The sequence below is a fragment of the Erythrolamprus reginae genome, chromosome 4 (assembly GCF_031021105.1).
Source record: "Erythrolamprus reginae isolate rEryReg1 chromosome 4, rEryReg1.hap1, whole genome shotgun sequence".
Lineage (NCBI taxonomy): Eukaryota > Metazoa > Chordata > Lepidosauria > Squamata > Dipsadidae > Erythrolamprus > Erythrolamprus reginae.
In genome coordinates, this window is record NC_091953.1 from 11742508 (window position 1) to 11761074 (window position 18567).

At 43.1% G+C, this 18567-nt stretch overlaps 1 protein-coding gene across 1 annotated transcript in view; it reads right to left on the reverse strand.

Annotated features, from left to right (window-relative positions):
• SLC36A4 (solute carrier family 36 member 4) overlaps positions 1-18567 on the reverse strand; it is a 54263-nt gene that overhangs the window by 2971 nt on the left and 32725 nt on the right. The window contains exons 8-10 of the mRNA XM_070751649.1: positions 17724-17822; positions 12562-12731; positions 7504-7673 (exon numbers count right to left, since the gene is read on the reverse strand). Of these exons, the coding sequence (XP_070607750.1) occupies positions 7504-7673; positions 12562-12731; positions 17724-17822 (439 nt within the window). The remainder of the gene's footprint in view (positions 1-7503; positions 7674-12561; positions 12732-17723; positions 17823-18567) is intronic.

Genomic DNA, 18567 nt, shown 5'->3' on the forward strand with positions numbered 1-18567 from the left:
CCGATGACTGCTCTCGCAGCTGCATTCTGCACGATCTGAAGTTTCCGAACATTTTTCAAAGGTAGCCCCATGTAGAGAGCGTTACAGTAGTCGAGCCTCGAGCCTGCAGTGGTTTGGGAGAATCTTTAACTAAGATTCTGTACAGTTCAGAGAAGGCTCCCGAAATCCCATTCCTGGCTGGCCTTGCCCAACCATCCCTCCCCTCCCAGAAGTCCCCATGCGATCCTTTTTTTAAAAAAAAAATTAAATTTTTTAATAAATTATTTTTATTAATTTTTAACAAGTTTAATACACACAACATAAAACAGTGCATAGTGAAATGTGCCCACCACCCAGACACACACACATTCCCCACCACCAAATCGGGGGTGTTTCTTATATAGTCCACTTGACCCAAGAGCAATATATCTATTTACATATTATAGAGTGACTCCAATTTATTTCTTGTAGCTTGGTCTCAGATTCTGCTCATCATATATCATCTTACCTTGTCCCACCGTCCCATCAGTTGTCCCAATTCAGTTTCATTATCCGAATTTATCCTTTTATCCATAATTTCAAATTGAATATGGTACACCATGTACCTATACCAATTTTGCATTGTCCATTTTGTCGCATCCTTCCAACCCAAAACTATTACTGCCTGAGCGCTTTCTATTGCTGCTGGTTTCATTTCTCTAAATTCTCCCATCGCATTACTTTTAATTACTACTGCCATTTCCTTAATGATTGTCCATTGTATATTTAGCATTCTATTGATATCCTCTTTCACTTTTTGCCAATCATGCGGTCCTTATTCCAGGGAACACCTGGATGTTTGCGTAGGGTGAAAAATGGTCCTACTAAAAGTTCGGGAGGGCCTCTGGAGCCTGGGGAGGCTATTTTCACCCTCCTGAAGAGTCAAGGAAAACTTATAAAGCCCAGGGAGGGCAATAAAGGTCGGCATTATTTTTTATTATTATTATTATTATTTGGATTTGTATGCCGCCCCTCTCCGAAGACTCGGGGAGGGCAGGTGGGCAGGCTTTTTTAATGCGAGGGCAGGTGGACAGGCTTTTTTTGTCACGGAGACGCTGGAAAAAATCTCCGAAAATTACATCATCACCAGTATGCTGCATGGGGTTACCTTTGAAGAGTGTTCGGAAACTTCAGATCGTGCAGAATGCAGCTGCGAAAGCAATCATGGGCTTCCCCAAATATGCCCATGTCTCACCAACACTCCGCAGTCTGCATTGGTTGCCGATCAGTTTCCGGTCACAATTCAAAGTGTTGGTTATGACCTATAAAGCCCTTCATGGCACCGGACCATATTATCTCAGGGACCTCCTTTTGCTGCACGAATCCCAGCGACCAGTTAGGTCCCACAGAGTCGGCCTTCTCCGTGTCCCGTCAACTAAACAATGTCATTTGGCGGGACCCAGGGGAAGAGCCTTCTCTGTGGCGGCCCTGGCCCTCTGGAACCAACTCCCCCTAGAGATTAGAATTGCCCTCACCCTCCTCGCCTTTTGTAAGCTTCTTAAAACCCACCTCTGCCGCCAGGCATGGGGGAATTGAGATTCTTTCCCCCTTAGGCCTCTACAATTTATGCATGGTATGTTTTGCATGTATGTTTGGTTTTATAATAAGGGTTTTTAATTTTTTACTATTGGATTGTCACATGTTGTTTTATCACTGTTGTTAGCCGCCCCGAGTCCATGGAGAGGGGCGGCATACAAATCCAATAAATAAATAAATGAATGAATAAATAAACAAACAAACAAACACACACACACACACACACAAATACATACATACATACATAAATAAATAAATAAATAAATACACAAATAAATAAATACACAAATAAATAAATACACAAATAAATAAATAAATAAATAAATAAATAAATAAATAAATAAATAAATAAATATTGGGTTCCTACCTGGACCGGGCGGTGGGTGGGCAACGCATCGGTAGCAGAAATGGAGCTGCATGTGCATCTCTGGGTAACCGGTGGCACGCATGCATGTCGGAGTGAGATTTGGCTTCTGTGCATGGGCAGGAAGCAAAATCTCGCGAGAGGACACACGTGTGAATGAGATTTCAGCAATTTTTGGTGGTTTTGTTGGTTCTCTGCATGCGCAGAAGCAAAAAAACCCAACCAAAATCTTGCATGCTCGTGGGTCAACTCACGAGATTTGCTTCCTGCGCATGTATAGAAGACAAATCTCATTCCAGCATGCATGCGCGCCCGCCGGTCGCCTGGAGCTGCATGCGTATCAGCACTGTTAGCGGTGGTAAGTTGGAGCCCCCTCCTGATCATCACTGGGCTCCAGTGATGATCAGGTCTAAGCAATGGAAACTGCAGTTTAATGTTTCCAAATGTAAAATAATGCACTTGGGGAAAAGGAATCCTCAATCTGAGTATTGTATTGGCAGTTCAGTGTTGGCAAATACTGTACTTCAAAAGAAAAGGATTTAGGGGTAGTGATTTCTGACAGTCTCAAAATGGGTGAACAGTGCAGTCAGGCGGTAGGGAAAGCAAGTAGGATGCTTGGCTGCATAGCTAGAGGTATAACAAGCAGGAAGAGGGAGATTATGATCCCACTATATAGAATGATGGTGAGACCACATTTGGAATACTGTGTTCAGTTCTGGAGACCTCACCTACAAAAAGATATTGACAAAATTGAACGGGTCCAAAGACGGGCTACAAGAATGGTGGAAGGTCTTAAGCATAAAACGTATCAGGAAAGACTTAATGAACTCAATCTGTATAGTCTGGAGGACAGAAGGAAAAGGGGGGACATGATCGAAACATTTAAATATATTAAAGGGTTAAATAAGGTCCAGGAGGGAAGTGTTTTTAATAGGAAAGTGAACACAAGAACAAGGGGACACAATCTGAAGTTAGTTGGGGGAAAGATCAAAAGCAACATGAGAAAATATTATTTTACTGAAAGAGTAGTAGATCCTTGGAACAAACTTCCAGCAGATGTGGTAGATAAATCCACAGTAACTGAATTTAAACATGCCTGGGATAAACATATATCCATCCTAAGATAAAATACAGAAAATAGTATAAGGGCAGACTAGATGGACCATGAGGTCTTTTTCTGCCGTCAGACTTCTATGTTTCTATGTTTCCTACCGGTGCGGCGTTCTTGACAGCACCGGTAGGAGCCCACCACTGTTCTAATAGGTTTTGTTAAATCCCAAGCGATATCTAGCCGGATGGGATTGAGATATCTCAGAATTGGGAGATGGCTATTGAAGAGATGCTTTTGAGATTTATTCAACTTTCTTATTAAAGGGATCCGGGATGAAATGTTTCCAGTTTACATGTGCCTGTCGGTCATCAAAGAGCCGATCGTGAAGGCAGCACTAGGTCCATCCACCTGCCTGGACGCTGCTATTTGGGTTCTTTTACAGAATGCTTTGTGCAGACACAGAGGGTAAAAGAATTCAAATGGCAGAGCCTTGTGCTGCCTTTGCGACTGGCTCTCCGATGACCGACAGGCTGGAGCGAACCGGGAGCATTTAACCCCTGAAGTGCATGGTCATTTGGCTGTATTTCCCCCACTCCACCCTCAGTACAGTGGCACCTCTATTTACAGACTTAATTCGTTCCGTGACCAGGTTCTTAAGAAGAAAAGTTTGTACGATGAAGCAATTTTTCCCATAGGAATCAATGTAAAAGCGAATAATGCGTGCGATTGGGGAAACTACAGGGAGGGTAGAGGCCCTGTTTCTTCCCAGGAGATTCCTAGAGAGGCCCCATGGAGGCTTCTCCCTGCCTTTTCTGGCCCTGTTTCCTCCCAGGAGATTCTTAGAGAGGCCCCATGGAAGCTTCTCCTCACCTTTTCCGGCCCTGTTTCCTCCCAGGAGATTCCTAGAGAGACCCTACAGTAGTTTCTCCCTGCCTTTTTTGGCCCTGTTTCCTCCCAGGAGATTCCTAGAGAGGCCCCACGGAGGCTTCTCCCCGCCTTTTCCGGCCCTGTTTCCTCCCAGGAGATTCCTAGAGAGACCCTACAGTAGCTTCTCCCTGCCTTTTTTGGGCCTGTTTCCTCCCAGTAGATTCCTAGAGAGGCCCCACGGAGGCTTCTCCCTTCCTTTTCCAGTTACAGTTTCGGAGGCTCGAGTTTGTAAGTGGAAAATGGTTCTTGAGAAGAGGCAAAAACGTCTTGAACATCCGGTTCTTATCTAGAAACGATCGTAAGTAGAGGCATTCTTAGGTAGAGGTACAGCTGTGCCTTGCTTGGAAACCTATCAAGAAATTGAAATTGCAACCCCAAATTGTTCTTGTAAAAAGGTTCCTGTGGGCTGATATGTTTCCGTACTCTTATAACCCCACCCACCCCTTTAGCTTTATTATTAGATTTGTTATGAATTGTTTTATTGTGTTGTGAGCCGCCCCGAGTCCACGGAAAGGGGCGACATACAAATCAAATCAAATCAAATCAAATCAAATAAATAAATAACCAAAGAAACAAACAAACAAAGTCAAGCCGCCCACCCCTGGCTGATTTCATGTTGTCTAAAATTCAGTGCGCGTGAAGTTCAGCTAACTATCCCACAGAAACGTTTTCCATAGTTCAGCTAAGGTTTTTCTACGCAAGCATCCAAGCAACAAAATCAAGACAAGGTTTAATTTCCTCTGGCAGCAATATGTAATTAAAAGAAGACGCAAGGAAGAACTATCTGAGAAGGTGTTTCAGAGACAGCAATACGATGCTTCCTGAACAGTTAAAACGTTGAAAACATTTACCCAGATTACAAGTGACAAAGCCAAAAGGGGAAAGATACAACTTTTTACAATACCCAACAAAGAAATAATAGGAACAATAGCAGCAAAGAAAACAAGAGGAAGTCTGGAATTTGAAATTACCAAGCAAATTTTACACAGCAGAAAATAAAGTAGGCAATTACCGGTATATTATAATTTTTCCGCATTTTCCCCCAGCAGAGCGATTAAAATGAGAGAGAGAGAGAAACTGAAGCTTAAAAGTAGATCCAAAAGACAAATAATTAAATGATACTTAATTTTGGTATGTATGTGCTGTTTGGTTTTTAATTATGATAGGGTTTTTAGTTTTTTTAATATTAGATTTGTGCCTGTATAATACTGTTTTTATCGTGTTGTGAGCCGCCCCAAGTCTTCGGAGAGGGGCGGCATACAAATCTAATAAATTATTATTATTATTACTAATCCAAGGATGCATAAGAAATGTCTTCTTCAAACTGAGATTCACAGTGATCTCTTCATCTTCTATGTATTGTTTTTTACCATTGTTGTGAGCCGCCCCGAGTCTAAGGAGAGGGGCGGCATATAAATGCAATAAATCTAATCGAATTGAATCTAATCTAATCTAATCTAATCATTGTGGTTTTTAGCTCCAGCAATGAAAGGAGAATCATCATACTTAGCGAATAGCCAGATGAGTAGACTTAACAGAACAGAATAAGAGAGTTGGAAGTGACCATGGAGATCCTCTAGACCAGGGATAGGCAAAGTGGGCTCTTCTATGACATGTGGACTTCAACTCCCAGAATTCCTGAGCTAGCATGATTGACTCAGTAATTCTGGGAGTTGAAGTCCACAAGTCATAGAAGAGCCAACTTTGCCTACCCCTGTTCTATACCTATGCTATCATCCATTCTCTTCTTTAAAACCTCCAGTGTTGGAATACCTACAACTTCTGGAGGCAAGTAGTTCCACTGATTAATGGTTCTGTCAGGAAATTTCTCCGTAATTCTAGGTTGGTTCTCTCTTTTATTAGTTTCCACCCATTGCTTCTCGTCCTGTCTTCAGGTGGCTTTGGATAATAAGTTCTTCTCCTTCGGGGCAACTCCTGAGATATTGTAATTCTGCTTTCATGGTTCCCCTGGTCCTTCTTTTCATTAAACTAGGCAGGGGGGAGGCAGCACAAGGGGGTTGTGCGCATGCACAGGATTTAGCTTGGGGGTTGTGCACATGTGCAGGTGAGGGCATTTCCATTATGGGAGTGGGGGCGCACACCCTTTTGGCACCTGGCCCCCCCCCAAAAAAAATTCACCATCACGGCTGCATATACTGCATAATCCTACTAAATAGGATTTGAGTATCATTTTCCCTTTACAGCACCGACTGTGCAATTTGCTAATTGGAAATGAAAGAATGCCAAAAAAATAAATGTAGCATTAAAAATCCTGCCAAGAGAAAAGCAACAATGAATGACTTTCACAACCTTGGTCATTCTGCCCAAGTCACACCACTGCAAGAGACGCAAACTATTTTAAAGCAGTTTCCTCTTTCCTTAAAATGATTCTTACGCAATAAAAATTGTTTACCCTGGTTTCACCTTTCAAAACAAATCTCACAAACTTCTTTTAATATTCAGGTTTGGGTTTGAGAATGAAAGCTAGATGTGAAAACGTTGCCTCCCCACCCCACCAATTTTTATCCGCAAAATATCCATTTTTAAACACTCATCCCTTTCAACACCCATTTACATGGTTGTCCTGTTTTTTTAAATAACTGTTTGTGTTTCAGAATGTGAAAATGAAGGCAAGGGAAAGGCACATGTAAATGCATGGGAATATACTTGCATGTTTATGTTACTTACCATTCCTACACTGTCCAATTCTGGAACAACTTGGGATAGTTTCAAAAGTCATAAACACACAATGGAATAGGGACAGGGACATGGACAGGAGTGGAGTGGAGTGGAATGGAATGGAGTGGAATGGAATGGAATAGAATGGAATAGAATGGAATAGAACAGAACAGAATAGAAACATAGAAACAAAGAAACAAAGAAACATAGAAGACTGACGGCAGAAAAAGACCTCATGATCCATCTAGTCTGCCCTTATACTATTTTCTGTATTTTATCTTAGGATTGATATATGTTTATCCCAGGCATGTTTAAATTCAGTTACTGTGGATTTATCTACCACGTCTGCTGGAAGTTTGTTCCAAGGATCTACTACTCTTTCAGTAAAATAATATTTTCTAATGTTGCTTTTGATCTTTCCCCCAACTAACTTCAGATTGCGTCCCCTTGTTCTTGTGTTCACTTTACTATTAAAAACACTTCCCTCCTGGACCTTATTTAACCCTTTGACATATTTAAATGTTTTGATCATGTCCCCCCTTTTCCTTCTGTCCCCCAGACTATACAGATTGAGTTCATTAAGTCTTTCCTGATACGTTTTATGCTCAAGACCTTCCACCATTCTTGTAGCCCGTCTTTGGACCCGTTCAATTTTGTCAATATCTTTTTGTAGGTGAGGTCTCCAGAACTGAACACAGTACTGTATTCCAAATGGGGTCTCACCAGCACTCTATATAGCGGGATCATAATCTCCCTCTTCCTGCTTGTTATACCTCTAGCTATGCAGCCAAGCATCCTACTTGCTTTCCCTACCGCCTGACTGCACTGTTCACCCATAGAATACAATAGAATGGAATGGAATAGAATTTTCATTCTTTTAGAGGGTTGTTGAGACCACAACAACCCCATATTAACCCTTTGTACTTACAGGTTGAGCAGACCAGAAGCATTCGCACAACCAATTCAGAGACCAGTTTCAGCTTCTCCTGCACTCTGGTTGCTACAATAGGAACGAGGATCTCCGCTGGAACGTAGAACTGAATCGAATAGGTCACAAAAATCCCAAAGGAATAAAGGATCTTGACCATTCGGTACAGCCTGTAATTGAACAAAACCCATGAATTACCAAGACAGTTTGCTACCAAGAAAATGAATCCATTGCAAATTGTGGTTTGGTGAAACGGTCAAATACTGTTTTCTTAATGTTGCCAGTATATTTCCTATACCTTATAATAATGCTACTGCTCCGTGGAAACTATACCTGCTACAGAAAAACTATATACAATTTTGAAATCAGAACCCAAAAAATGATTCAGAAAAGTACAAGGTCAACTACGATAATTACAAAAAAATATTTTTGTAGACCTGTGTAATTTGCTCCTTCGGTTCACCAGAGCGATGTGCAGGCATTCCTCGACTTTTAGCGACTACAACTGCGCCCCAACATTTACGTTGGAAAGGGAGAAATTTGTTAAGTGAGTTTTGCCCCATTTTACGACCTTTCTGCACTTGTTAAGTTAGTGACGCCGAGTTCATGAAGTGAATGTGGCTCCTCCGTTGACTTTGCTTGTCGGAAGGTCGTGCGAGGGATCACGTGATCCTCCAAGACACTGCGACTGTCATGAATTTGAATTAGTTGCCAAGCATCTGATTTTTGATCATGTAACCCTGGAGATGATGCAATGGACGTTACGTGTGAAAAATGGTCCCAAGTCTAGAGGCTGTTGGGGTCTGGATGGGTGTCAACAGATTCAAACTCAACCTGGATAAGACGGAATGGCTGTGGGTCCTGCCTCCCAAGGACAATTCCATCTGTCCATCCATAACCCTGGGGGGGGATTATTGACCCCCTCAGAGAGGGTCTGCAACTTGTTCTAGGGCGAACACAGCAAGACCTGAGCTGCCTTCCTTCTATAAATACTGGTGGCTAGAACAAGGACAGAAACAACAGCCTGAAGATGACGAGTGGGACCTCGTCGAAACGTCGCCAGAAATTTCCAAATCCTACATGGGAAGAAACCCGAATATACCAAGACCATCATATATACAGTATACAGAATATAGTTGTCGGCTATAAATAAATTAACTGCCTTGAAATATATCTATGAAATAATAGAAAAGAAGATACAGTAATAGAACATATCAATGAAAGAATAGAAGAAGAGATATAGGAATATAAGAAAGGTATAGGAGATATAGGAGAGCAATAGGACAGGGGACGGAAGGCACTCTAGTGCACTTGTACTCGCCCCTTACTGACCTCTTAGGAATCTGGATAGGTCAACTGTAGATAATCTAAGGGTAAAGTGTTGGGAGTTTGAGGATGACACTATGGAGTCCGGTAATCAGTTCCATGCTTTGACAACTCAGTTACTGAAGTCATATTTTTTACAGTCAGGTTTGGAGCGGTTAATTTAAAGTTATAAATGGCACCTAAAAAAGAGACCTATGACTATTCCATACTCTATGGCAGCGTTTCCCAACCGCTGTGCCGCGGCACACTGGTGTGCCGCGAGACAAGGTCAGGTGTGCCGTGAAGTTCCGTTTCCAAACCGGAAGTTGAGTGTCCCGGCTTGCTTCTTCACACCTTCATTTTCGCGCCTTTCTTCTTCGTGCCTTCCTTCTTTGCAGCAGGTGAGCTTGGGACTCGGCGGGATGGCAATAGCAGCGGCTGAGGCTTTCATTTGTGGCATCGGGAGTGCTAATAGCGGCGGCGGCGGGAATAGCGGGGGGGCCTCCTGCAAGTGGAAGCCTCAGCCTTTGAGCCCCCTCGCGCCCATGGCTTCTCGTCGATGCCTCTGCCTGCCCAATCCGCGGGAGTGCTAATAGCGGCGGCGGCGGGAATAGCGGGGGGGCTCCTGCAAGTGGAAGCCTCAGCCCTGGAGCCCCCTCGCGCCCATGGCTTCTCGTCGATGTCTGTGCCTGCCCGATCCGCGGGAGTGCTAATAGCGGCGGCGGGAATAGCAGGGTGGGGGCTCCTGCCCGCCACCGCTATTAGCACTCCCGCGGATCGGGCAGGCAGAGACATCAACGAGAAGCCATGGGCGCGAGGGGGCTCCAGGGCTGAGGCTTCCACTTGCAAGAGCCCCCCCCCGCTATTCCCGCCGCCGCCGCTATTAGCACTCCCGCGGATCAGGCAGGCAGAGACATCGACGAGAAGCCATGGGCGCGAGGGGGCTCCAGGGCTGAGGCTTCCACTTGTGGCTTCCCCGCCCGCCCGATCCTTCCTTCTCTCCGGCTTTTTTGGGGTGCGGCTTCTTCCACAGCAGTGGCTGCAGCGGCGCTGGCGATCCGGCCGCTAGCCGCTCCAAGCGCTGTGGGAATGCCCACCCCTCTCACAGTCCCGTCCCGGGCTGTCAGTAAAGGGGCTGCTTGCTCGGAACATTCAAACTAAGGGAAACCTTCGCTGGCCTCCACAGAGAAGAAAGGAAGAGAGAGAACGAGAGAGAGCAACAGAGAGAGAGAGAGAGTGAGAAAGAACAAGAGAGAGAAAGCATGAGAGAGAAAGAACAAGAGATAGAAAGAAAATAAGAGAGAACAAGAGAGAGAGAGACTAAGAGAGAGAGAAAGAAAAGAGAGAGAGAGAGAGAAAATAAGAGAATGAGAGAGAGCAACAGAGAGAGAGAAAGAACAAGAAAAAGCACGAGAGAAGAAAAGCAAGAGAGAAAAAGAGAGATAGCAAGAGATACTGAAAGAAAGCAAGAGAGAGAGAGAGAAAAAAAAGAAAGCAAGAGAGACAGATAGGAAGAGGAAAGGAGAGAGAGAGAAATGAGAACAAAAAGGGGAGGAGAAATGAGAAAATGATTGAGGCAGAGAATGAGAGGAGAGAGAAACAAGAGAGAGAGAGAGGTGATTCTTGAAGCATATGGTAAAAAGCACCCAAATAATAAGAAAAAACCCCCAGCCCTCACCTGTTTTTGAAAAGAATAAAAGAGAATAAAACCCCAGCCCTCACCTGGTTTTGGAAATGGTTTGAGTACACACAGACATATAAGGAGGGGGGGAGAGACAGAAATGAGACAGTAGTATAAATTTGAGGAGGGATGATTGATGATTGACTGTATTTATAAGGGGATGTTACATGGGATTGTATGTTCTATGTATAAATACATGTAGAAATACTGTAGATCTGAAGGTCAGCAGTTAAAATCTCATCCCCAGCTCCAGGTTGACTCAGCCTTCCATCCTTCCGAGGTGGGTAAAATGAGGACCCAGATTGTGGGGGCAATATACTGGCTCTGTTAAAAAATGCTATTGCTAACATGTTGTAAGCCGCCCTGAGTCTAAGGAGAAGGGGGCATAAAAATTGAATAAATAAATAAATAAATAATATTTACTGTCTTTTTGTGTCATTTTGGTTGGTGGTGTGCCCCAGGATTTTGTAAATGTAAAAAGTGTGCCGCGGCTCAAAAAAGGTTGAAAATCACTGCTCTATGGAACCAGCGGCCTCCCGATGGCCTTCTGATAGGCTGTGAAGACCTGGCTTTGCTGGCAGGCCTGGGGGCTATGAATGCTAACATCTTGTCATGGCTGAATTGTGATTGATTAATGGGCTACTGGTTATGTGCTCTGGTGCACAATTATTATTATTATTATTATTATTATTATTATTATTATTATTAATAATAATAATAATAATTAGATTTGTATGCCGCCCCTCTCCGTAGACTCGGGGCGGCTCACAACAGTGATAAAAACAATAGATGGTAACAAATCTAATAATTAAAATCTAAAATAACAATAGTACATTTAAAAAGTCTAAAAAGCAAGGAACCCCCAATATAAAAAACATACATACAGTCAGATCATGCAGAAAAACTACATAGGCAGGGGGAGATGTCTCAGTTCCCCAACACTTGACGAGAGAGGTGGGTTTTAAGGAGTTTACGAAAGGCAAGGAGGGTGGGGGAGCTGATTCCAGAGGGTCGGAGCCACCACAGAAAAGGCTCTTCCCCTGGGTCCCGCCAGACGACATTGTTTAGTCAACGGGACCCAGAGAAGGCCAACTCTGTGGGACCTAACCGGCCGCTGGGATTCGTGCGGCAGAAGGCGGTCTCGCAGATATCCTGGTCCGGTGCCATGAAGAGCTTTATAGCTCATAACCAACACTTTGAATTGTGACCGGAGACTGATCGGCAACCAATGCAGACTGCCGAGTGTTGGTGTGACATGGGCATATCTTGGGAAGCCCATGATTGCTCTCACAGCTGCATTCTGCATGATCAACTTCTGGTCACAATTCAAAGTGTTGGTTATGACCTTTAAAGCCCTTCATGGCATCGGACCAGAATATCTCTGAGACCGCCTTCTGCCGCATGAATCCCAGTGACCGATTAGATCCCACAGAGTGGGCCTTCTCCGGGTCCCGTCAACTAAACAATGTTGGTTGGCGGGCCCCAGGGGAAGAGCCTTCTCTGTGGCGGCCCCGACTCTCTGGAACCAGCTCCCCCCAGAGATTAGAACTGCCCCTACCCTCCTTGCCTTTCATAAACTCTTTAAAACCCACCTTTGTCGTCAGGCATGGGGGAACTGAGATATCTCCCCCGGGCCTATACAATTTATGTATGGTATGTTTGTATGAATGTTTGCTTAATATTGGGTTTTTTTAAATACTTTAAATTGTAAATTATTAGATTTGTCATGAACTGTTTTATCACTGTTGTGAGCCGCCCCGAGTCTACGGAGAAGGGCGGCATACAAATCTAATAAATAAATAAAAATAAATAAATAAAATCTGAAGTTTCCGAACACTCTTCAAAGGTAGCCCCATGTAGAGAGCGTTACTGTAGTCGAACCTCGAGGTGATGAGGGCATGAGTGACTGGGAGCAGTGACTCCCGGTCCAAATCCCGGTAGAAAATTCCGCGATGTGCCCACATGCACAGCAAGTGAAATCTTGCATGAGGATGTGTGAAAGAGCGAGATTTTGGTTTATTTTCGGCAATATTTTCCTTCTGGGCATGCATTCTTAACATGTTTCAACTAACCATTGGTCTTGCGGCAGGTTGAGAGTAATGCTGGCTTTGATTTCGTCCCCAAAGCGTATGTATCCCAGGGTGGCTAATGAAACATACAAGGACATCACAATTCCCATGCCAACGTTGAGCGCCACCGGGAAGCGGTCAACTTCTTTCATCCTATTCTGGATGGGGAGCACCTGGAAAAGAGAGGACATACATATGTGGGACGAGGAGAAGAGATTTTAATTTATTGATTGATTAAATTTATATGCCGCCTGCCTTGCTATTGAAATCCTGAAAGAAGGGTTTTATGTCGGAATAGTTTCTTTCTGAAAGTTTCCCAGATGATTAAAATCAACTTTCCGCCCCACTCATCACCTGCACACTTTGGAAGAATTACAACCATAATACAACCTTGAGCATATGAGAATTATGTAAGCAACTTCCATTTGGTGCAAGTAGAGAATGAAAAAAAACCCTACAAAGACATGGTTCGGAAAACATTCTTAGCAAAAACATAGAAACATAGAAACATAGAAGTCTGACGGCAGAAAAAGACCTCATGGTCCATCTAGTCTGCCCTTATACTATTTTCTGTATTTTATCTTAGGATGGATCTATGTTTATCCCAGGCATGTTTAAATTCAGTTTCTGTGGATTTATCAACCACGTCTGCTGGAAGTTTGTTCCAAGGATCTACTACTCTTTCAGTAAAATAATATTTTCTCATGTTGCTTTTGATCTTTCCCCCAACTAACTTCAGATTGTGTCCCCTTGTTCTTGTGTTCACTTTCCTATTAAAAACACTTCCCTCCTGGATCTTATTTAACCCTTTAATATATTTAAATGTTTCGATCATGTCCCCCCTTTTCCTTCTGTCCTCCAGACTATACAGATTGAGTTCATTAAGTCTTTCCTGATACGTTTTATGCTTAAGACCTTCCACCATTCTTGTAGCCCGTCTTTGGACCTGTTCAATTTTGTCAATATCTTTTTGTAGGTGAGGTCTCCAGAACTGAACACAGTATTCCAAATATGGTCTCACCAGCATTCTATATAGTGGGATCATAATCTCCCTCTTCCTGCTTGTTATACCTCTAGCTATGCAGCCAAGCATCCTACTTGCTTTCCCTACCGCCTGACTGCACTGTTCACCCATTTTGAGACTGTCAGAAATCACTACCCCTAAATCCTTTTCTTTTGAAGTATTTGCCAACGCAGAACTGCCAATACAATACTCAGATTGAGGATTCCTTTTCCCCAAGTGCATTATTTTACATTTGGAAACATTAAACTGCAGTTACAAAAAGTAACAAGGAAAGAGCTCCTCAGGGTCCATCTAGTCTGCCCTTATACTATTTCCCTTATTTTATCTTAGGATGGATAGATGTTTATCCCAGGCATGTTTAAATTCAGTGACTGTGGATTTACCAACCACGTCTGCTGGAAGTTTGTTAGTTGGGGGAGAGATCAAAAGCAACATGAGAAAATATTATTTTACTGAAAGAAGTAGTAGATCCTTGGAAGTTTGTTCCAAGGATCTACTAGTCTTTCAGTAAAACAATATTTTCTCACGTTGCTTCTGATCTTTCCCCCAACTAACTTCAGATTGTGCCCCCTGGTTCTTGTGTTCACTTTCCTATTGAAAACACTTCCCTCCTGAAACTTATTTAACTCCTTAACACAGTGTTTCCCAACCTTGGCATCTTGAAGAGATCTGGACTTCAATTCCCAGAATTCCCCAGCCAGCGAAAGCTGGCTGGGGAATTCTGGGAGTTGAAGTCCAGATCTCTTCAAGTTGCCAAGGTTGGGAAACACTGCTTTAACATATTTAAATGTTTCAGTCATGTTCCCCCTTTCCCTTCTGTCCTCCAGACTATACAGATTGAGTTCATGAAGTCTTTCCTGATAACTTTTATGCTTAAGACCTTCCACCATTTTTGGGGCCCGTCTTTGGACCCGTTCAATTTTATCAATGTCTTTTTAAAAAAAACAAAGTTAGCCATCACTGCTGCATAAACCGGGGTTTATGTCCCGAGCTAAAGAAGAAAAAAGTGTTGTCTGTGATTTATACACTTCTCTTTATTTCATCAATTTGCTTCTGCAAATATTTACCGTTGCCTAGCTCAAACAACTTTGGCAATTTACAGCAACGAAATTGAAAATAAACGCAATCAAGCTAAACCGTGAAAGTTCTACGTATAAATAGCAGCAATTTTTGTAATGATTGGATCATCATCTACCGCTTAAGACAGTTCATGATGATTCTGCTTAGTTTTTAGAAGGGGCATCCACAAGGAAACTGAGTCTTGGCTGCAAGTTGCAGAGATTTCGATCCACTCATTCTCACAAAACGTATTAAAAAAAAAGTAAGAGTTTTTATCTTATTGCTGCAGCTACCACCTCAAACTTTTTTTCACCATTTCTCATGAACACTCCTTGAGAATGCAAGTATGTATGTATGTGTGTATGTATGTATGTGTGTATGGATGGATGGATGGATGGATGGATGATTGACTGATTGATTGATTGAGTGATTGAGTGATTGGATTTATCTGCTGCCCAACTCCAACTGGATTCTGGTCGGCTTACAATAATGACAATAAATACCAACAACAATATAAAATAAGTAGGGACAATAAAAAAAATAAAACAGTGATAAAATATATTATAATAAATATAATATATATAATACACATATTATAAAAAGCCATACATACACTCACTCGTTCATGGTCTCAGGTCCTCCGGAAAAGCCAGGTCTTGATGGCTTTCCAGAAGACGGGGTTAACATGGCTCTCCAGAGGCAGATGGTTCCAAAGTGTTGGAGCCACCACAGAGAAGGCCCTTCCTCGAGGTCCTGCCAATCGACATTGTTTGGCATACGGGACCTGGAGAAGGCCAACTTTGTGGTCCCTTATTAGTGGTAGGGAAGTATGAGGTAGAAGGTGGTACCATAAGTAGTCTGGTCCTAAGCCATGTAGGGCTTTAAAGGTGATAACCAACACATTGAATTGTGCTTAGAGCAGTGTTTCCCAACCTTGGCAACTGGAAGATACCCGGACTTCAACTCCCAGAATTCCCCAGCCAGCAAAAGCTGGCTGGGGAATTTTGGGAGTTGAAGTCCAAATATCTTCAAGTCGCCAAGGTTGGGAAACACAGGCTTAGAGGCAAACTGGCAATCAATGCAGTCCGCGGAGAGTACATTAATGCCGCTTCTTCTGTTTTATGTCTCTCACACATACACACCAACAACCTTTGTGCACAACACCCCCAGTTCAACTTTTTTCCACCCTTCATTCCTACCTTCTGTTAGTATATAGAACGTAACCTACTTGGGTGTTGACATACAGTAGCTAACTATGTTCGTTTGTATAATGTAAAGACTGCACCTTTAAGGAAATATTACTGGTTGGCCATAAGAGGGCGCCAACACCGTTCCCTTTGGGGGGGGAGTTACTTCATTAGAGATATATTTGTCATGAGCTGTATTCTTGCTGTGTGCGTGGTTTGTAAACTATTGGTAATAGTTTTGGTAATAATGCACTTGGGGGAAAGGAATCCTCAATCTGAGTATTGTATTGGCAGTTCTGTGTTAGCAAAAACTTCAGAAGAAAAGGATTTAGGGGTAGTGATTTTTGACAGTCTCAAAATGGGTGAACAGTGCAAGGCAGTAGGGAAAGCAAGTAGGATGCTTGGCTGCATAGCTAGAGGTATAACAAGCAGGAAGAGGGAGATTATGATCCCACTATATAGAGTGCTGGTGAGACCACATTTGGAATACTGTGTTCAGTTCTGGAGACCTCACCTACAAAAAGATATTGACAAAATTGAACGGGTCCAAAGACGGGCTACAAGAATGGTGGAAGGTCTTAAGCATAAAACGTATCAGGAAAAACTTAATGAATTCATGAAGTCTGGAGGACAGAAGGAAAAGGGGGGACATGATCGAAACATTTAAATATGTTAAAGGGTTAAATAAGGTTCAGGAGGGAAGTGTTTTTAATAGGAAAGTGAACACAAGAACAAGGGGACACAATCTGAAGTTAGTTGGGGGAAAGATCAAAAGCAAGATGAGAAAATATTATTTTACTGAAAGAGTAGTAGATCCTTGGAACAAACTTCCAGCAGACGTGGTAGATAAATCCACAGTAACTGAATTTAAACATGCCTGGGATAAACATATATCCATCCTAAGATAAAATACAGAAAATAGTATAAGGGCAGACTAGATGGTCTTTTTCTGCCGTCAGTCTTTTATGTTTCTATGGTAGCATTATACTGTTGATTCTGTATATTTGTAAATAATAATATTGTTGAATATACATTGATACTAAGTCTGAGTCATTGTCTGACTAATCCACATTTCCTACGCCACAGCCACTCTGCTTAATGTGTGTTGAAGGTTTCGTACCGAGACATACTATCACCTTTCCAATCACTTTCCTCAGGATAACCCTAAAATTGGGAACCACATATTTATAGAATGCAAATTTTATTACAGAGGTGCCATAAAGGGAAGAGAGAAAAATGTTTGAATTTAAAGGGATTCCGGGCAGGTTGTGAATTCCAATATAAATACAGTGGTACCTCATGATACGAACCGCTCGTCTTACGAACAACCCGAGATACGAACCCAGGGTTCAGAAATTTTTTGCCTCTTCTTACGAACTTTTTCCTTCTTATGAACCCAGAAGCGGGGCTTCTCGGCGGCCTCTCGAACGGCAAACCCGGAAGTTTGGGTTTGGCGTTCAGGTTCAGGAGGATGCTGAGAAGCCCCCCGGCTGTTTTAAAAGGTGACAGCCGGGCGGCGGGGCTTCTCAGTGGCCTCCCGAACCCAAACTTTTGCTGAACTTCCGGGTTCGGCATTCGGGAGGCCACCGAGTAGTCCCGCCGCCTGACTGTCACCTTTTAAAACAGCCGGGGGGCTTCTCGGCGGCCTCCCAAACGCCGAACCCAGAAGTTCGGGTTTGGCGTTCGGGTTCAGGAGGACGCTGAGAAGCCCCCCGGCTGTTTCAAAAGGTGACAGCCGGGAGGTGGCGTTTTTTTGTGGTTTTTTTTGTTGCACGGATTAATTGATTTTACATTGTTTCCTATGGGAAACAATGTTTCGTCTTACAAACTTTTCGTCTTACGAACCTCCCCCGGGAACCAATTAGGTTCGCAAGACGAGGTATTACTGTACTCACCACTCCTATTCCTTCAAATGCAAAAATAGCTGTGCCAAAGAAAAGAGGATACCGGCTCCAATCAGCCACCTGGATCAGATTTCGAGGTTCAGATAAACCCTAGGGAGAGAAATCAGAATGGAGATCTATAGCTAAAACAAACTTTACAACAGTTTCAAGAACAGCAGTTTTTCTTTCTTCAAAGAAGCCACCTTGAGCCGGGGTGACACAGTGGGTAGAGTGCAGCAAGGCAGGCTACTTCAGCTAACTGCTAGCTGTAGTTCGGCAGTTCAAATCTCACCACCGGCTTCAAGGTTGACTCAGCCTTCCATCCTTCCGAGGTGGGTAAAATGAGGACACAGATTGTTGGGGGCGATATGCTGATCCTGTAAACTGCTTAGAGAGGGCTGTAAAAGCAGCATTAAGCGGAAAAGGTGGAAAAAAGGGCAACAAGAATGATCAAGGAAATGGAGCACCTCCCTTAGGAAACCAGGTTGCAGCACCCTGGTCTCTTCAGCCTTGAAAGACGGCGTTTAAGGGGTGACTTGATCGAAGTGTATAAAATCATCCATGGGACAGAAAAGGTGGATAGAGAAAAATTATTTCCTCTATCACAGAATACTAGGACGAGGGGGCACTCCCTAAAGCTCAGAGGTAAGAAAGTGAGGACAAATCAAGGGAAATATTTCTTTATCCAGAGGGTCGTTGGTTTATGGAATTCAGTTCCAGAAGAGGTCATGACAGCTGTCAGTCTTGATAGCTTCAAGGCAGGATTAGACACATTCATGGATGCCAAATGTATTGGTGGTTATTGAAACGGATGTCCAAGTGCCGCCTCTATGTTGGTTGAGGCAGGCAGGATTCC